Genomic DNA, 5,023 nt, shown 5'->3' with positions numbered 1-5,023 from the left:
GGAAGAATCAAACGAGGAAAGATGGGCTTAAACATGTCGAGAGTAGATGTCCGCGAGCTCATGCGTGAAATGTATTATAGTGTGATGGGTTGGTTTACTAGAGTTGGTGGTGTGGGAGGTGTCACATTTTAGCTCAAAGTATAGGAAGGTATGGTCTGCCCCAATGGGGCATGGGGCCACCCGGAAGGAGCTAACCATGTGGGTAGCTTCAGGGCGTCCTATTAGATAATCAACGGTGCTTTCCCCTCCTCCATGTGGGAAACATGTGAGCTCTTCCGAGCCCGGCCACTTGGCTAAGCCATTATATATGATCATCTGGTGTCGGCTTCCAAGTTCAAGCAGATGATGGCCAAAGCTTGTGGCATCCGCACCTTGATCCTTCGATGTACGTGTTATGCCTAAGGCTAAAGGGTCGACATTCACCATTTCTAGGTTTCTATCCATCTGAAATATTGTGCATTGTCGGGACTGGGTTCTCGCATTGAAATCTCCTACCAGGAAGACTTCCCCTTGAGAAGAATATCGGATTATGTCATCCGACAAAGGTTCGTATGGGGAAGGCCCATGTGGCGTTCCTTCATCAACTATACTCGCCTCTCCAGCCATATTGTAGCGGGACCCTTTCGGGGGGAAGTAACAAACTGCGATAAATATCACCTGATCCTTACTAGTGAGGACTTTCGGCACGATAAAGAGAAAGAAACGGGGGACGGAGAGGAGAGGCGAGTATATGTACATACAATACATACATACATACTAGACTGACTGACTGACTGACTGATTGACTCTATAGAGTATGTATGCATGTATGTAGTACATATACATTCTGCTATTTACTCACAACATATAAACAACCCTAACACTACCCAACTACATACACAGCAGCAGCAGCAGCAGCAGCAGCAGCAAGGAAGGAAGGAAGGAAGACAGACAGACAGACAGACAGACAGACACACAGACAGACAGACAGCGAGAGCAAAGGGTTTCTTCCTTCCTTCCTTCCTTCCTTTCTTTCTTTCTTCACCACACCCAACCAACCAAGCAAGGCCATGTCGTCAAATAAGCTGGGTATTATATTATCCTTCCGAATCAAACTCTCTGCTGAATGGAATGCCTTTGCCTTTTTATTTAATTCTTCTTCTTCTTCTTCTTCTTCTTCTTCTTCCTCAGGAGGGAAGCAGCCTTCTGAAACGGCCAGAAAGGAGGCCGATGAGGTGAGAGCCTCGTTTCACTCATCTCGCCACATTTCTAACGTTTGCATAAAAGCTTTTAGGTCTCTTGACCATGTTAAGAGTAAAATCTGTTTTAGCCTTTAGAGTAAAACTATGATAATTGTGTGCTCGAATATAAGAGTTTCTTGATCTTAAGAGGTTTTAGTTGCGTGATCTAAATCCAGCGTTCTTCATATGATGACTTTTTTTTACTACGAACGAGTGTTTTTGGGTGTGTGTAGCCGTGGGCTTTTTAGATGATCTCTGGATGGATGGCTATGGTTAACAAGGAACTACTACGCGTGTAAAAAAGTCCATTATCTCTCTCTGGTGTAAAAAACTCTACCATCCCTTCACTTCTCATTTTCCGGTTGACATGATTTGGACCATTGGTATGTACCCAAGTCATTTAGGCCATTATCTATCTCATGGTTCTTTAGTTGGGAAACTGTTGGGATGGCCGTGCTCTGGACATCATAGACCTGCTCTTCATTTTTATGGAAATGAAATGCGAGTAATAATTTCGCCGTTACATCATGGTCTAGATTACTATGAATCTATTAGAAACCCAGGTTTATTACGTTTTTAATATTACGTACTTAATCTATATTGACTTGATCCTTGGGGCTCTGGCAAATTGGGCAATATGGCATGGCATGGCCAGTGTGAAACTCCAGCAGGCTTTAAGATCAGCATGCGGTCACCCTGCTTAGAATTGTATTCTGATGTGTTTGTTTGTGTGCAATTGCAAGAAGTTATGTAGATAAGTGAGAGGTCTAGGAGAACCACAAACTAAAATCATCAGAATCATACCTGGTTTACTCCCGTTTGCTGCTGTGCCCAGCAGAGAATACTTTGGAATAGCTGTATACGGGTTGCAGTGTTGAAATAGGCTTCAAATGTTAGCTGAATTTTCTAGGATATGCGCTATATCTTACTGTACTATCTTCGACTAATTATCACTAAAAGAAATATGTTAGGAGGTGCTAATATTTAGGGTCCAACAAGCTGTTTTTCCTTTTTCGTTTTCAGGATCAATCAAACTCCCTGGATGTGAAATGAACTCATAGTGAGTGAAAAACTTAAGTATTTATTGGCTTATGTAAAACACTTCTCTTGACAGTCCTCAGGCCTGTTTCAGGCCATTATTAGTTTCTAACAGTTAGTCGCATGGTGGGCAAGAGAATTGAACCCTATGATTTGCGACTCAAATCTAGGGTATATTGAGTATAAAGGATATAGTTAAGTCATTCAGGCTCCAGATATATGCTGATTTACCTCATGGATGATCTTGTCTTTGTATGGCAACAAAAGGCAGGCATAAGAGTTATGATTCTCACTGGTATATATATTTTGGGCATAGACCCACGGATCTCCTTGGTAAATAAGGCCAGCGCATTTGCACGTGTGACAATCATCAAGTTTGGCCACAGGTTCTTTGGACATTGAAATAGGGTTGGGTTGATTTATAACGGTCTAGGTGCCATTTTATGCACTTCTTTCTTGGCCATTCTGCATCTAGAGTCCCCAATCTCTTGTAGAGTGGGAGATTTGATGTTGTATATGCATGCTAAATAAGAATAATAATAATGCATGTTATCATGCAAATAAAATCTTGAAAACTCATGTTTAAGCTTAACCTTCGTTACACGTAACAATGTAAGCCATTAAACATGTTAAATACTAAAATCCGTACAAGTGTATAGCATCATCCTCAGCTAAACTTGTAAACATTTAGCAGAGTTCATGGTACATTCATCCTGACTAATCTTTTCTTAATTTCTCATACTTGTGGTTTAATAAGAAAATTATGTTGATCTCTTCTTGACTGTGCATGTTAGGTACTGAATTTCATGTGTCATGCATTGACCATCGTACTATTGACAAGGGATGGGTTTTTTATTTGTTTTAGATGATTGGAATGGCTCAACAAGAGATGGAATATCGGGTTGAGCTCTATAATAAGTATCACGCTTTCTGCTCTGATGGACATTTTTTATCATAGCTAAAATATGACCCCTCACTACTCATTATGTGTCAGTTTGAACTCTTTCACAGGTTGACACAATCATGCTTCGAGAAGTGCATTGAAAAGAAGTAAGTTTGGCAACTATCACTGTTAGGTTTATGATTTATGGTAGTAATTGTATACTGTTTGACATGAATAAGGCTAATTTGTCCAGACTGGATTTATTTATAGTTTTGTTGTGCATTGAAGATTTGAGTATATGAATAAGGATAATGTTGGCTAGCCACTTTACTGTTGGATTTATATAGTTTCCGTATTTGTTGGAGGCTCAATGACATGGATGAACATGATGTTTGACAGCGACTTCAACATTGGATGTATGGTTTGGTACTCATTGTAGATTTAATGATATAGATAAGCTTAAAGCTTGCCAATTAGTTATTGTTTGGTAATCCTAATGTTGGCTAGCAGTTTTCATTTAGTTCACCATGGGATTTATTGTTTGGTATTCATTAAAAGCATTAATGATGTAATGGATAAGGCTAAGGCTGTCAAGCTAGTTTACATTGCATTTATTGTGTGCTATGCATTAGAGTCTTAATGCATTGAATATGGCTAAGGTTGGCTAGCCATTTTACTGTTGGATTGATTTTGGTGTTCATTTGATTATTAAGGACATAAATAAAGCTAAGGTCAGCAAGCTACTTAATGTTTGGATTTATAGTTTTGATTTTCATGGATTTATAGCTTTTTCAGTGATTTATATAAGGTAATTTTTTTGTAGATACAAAGATTCGGATCTAAATGTGGGTGAGAACAGTTGCGTGGATAGGTGTGTTCATAAGTATTGGCAGGTGATAAACTTACCAAATGGAATGTATGAAGCAATTTGAATTGCACAATCCACTGATGCTGAGTAATTGATGGTTGATGTTTTTTCCAGGTAACTGCTATAGTTGGTCAGTTATTGAGTTCCAGTAAACCCCCTATATGAGCAAGCATCCAATTGATAATACCAGTAAACCTCCTATATGATCATACTTGGTGTTAGATATGATGGATGGTCTGGTAAATCATTGTGGATCATCCATTAGCACATGTGTATGGTGGAGTGGATAACATTTTTGCTGCATCTTTTTTTGATCCTCAAATTCTCCTTATCTGCAGATACCCTAATTTGTTCTAATGATTACAGAGCTTGCTGAAAGGTTTTTTGGCCTAGAAATAAGTGAATTGAGAAAACACTAAAACCATGATTAATAGCTATTTTCTGATACCTGAGGGTTTTCCCCATGAATTTAAATATTTCTTAATTGCAGGTTCCTCAGTCATGCAAGTAGAATCTTTAGTAAATGTACATGGCCAAATATTTAGTTTATAACATTTTCTGTTTCTTGGAATCCTGAGATTTTTATAACGGAGTTCATATACTTCTAATGGAGGCTACTCAAAATTCACAATGATTGTGAGATAAACTGGATTCTATCACACGGCATGGGATGAATTCGAGCTATTATACCCAATAGATGATGAGAAACATCAAAATTTTTAATGACGTAAACCTGGCACCTCCCCATCAGCATGCAGCATCACCGCGATTACAACCATGGTGGATGGCTGCTACACTGATCCATACATCAGCATGGTCGGCAGCACCGCCCCAGCAATCCGGCTTTTTCCCATCAGATAGATATCCACCCCTACAGATATATGTATGGGGTGTGCTTTTCTTCGTTTAGATATGATATATCAAAGCTAGTGCTTTTTTCGGTAATGATAATAATAAATAATAATAAGTCCATCACTCTCTCGTGTTACAGCATTCGCCAACATTCACTCATGA

General features: G+C 39.1%; 1 protein-coding gene across 1 annotated transcript; it reads left to right on the top strand.

Annotated features, from left to right (window-relative positions):
- Positions 1–906: 906 nt before the first annotated feature.
- On the top strand, positions 907–4,493 carry LOC147863183 (mitochondrial import inner membrane translocase subunit TIM10-like). Its single transcript, XM_087320688.1, has 6 exons — positions 907–1,068; positions 1,171–1,214; positions 3,124–3,176; positions 3,270–3,308; positions 3,965–4,034; positions 4,124–4,493. Exons 1-6 carry the CDS (start codon positions 1,050–1,052, stop codon positions 4,172–4,174), a joined length of 276 nt encoding a protein of 91 aa, XP_087176814.1. The 5' UTR covers positions 907–1,049; the 3' UTR covers positions 4,175–4,493.
- Positions 4,494–5,023: the final 530 nt, after the last annotated feature.

Source organism: Azolla caroliniana, unplaced genomic scaffold (genome assembly GCF_043228905.1).
Source record: "Azolla caroliniana isolate FFs.n. ecotype wild unplaced genomic scaffold, voAzoCaro1.0.p SCAF_6, whole genome shotgun sequence".
NCBI classification, from domain to species: Eukaryota; Viridiplantae; Streptophyta; class Polypodiopsida; order Salviniales; family Salviniaceae; genus Azolla; species Azolla caroliniana.
The sequence above is the reverse complement of the archived record's forward strand: the minus strand, read 5'-3'. Positions and strand labels throughout refer to the sequence as shown.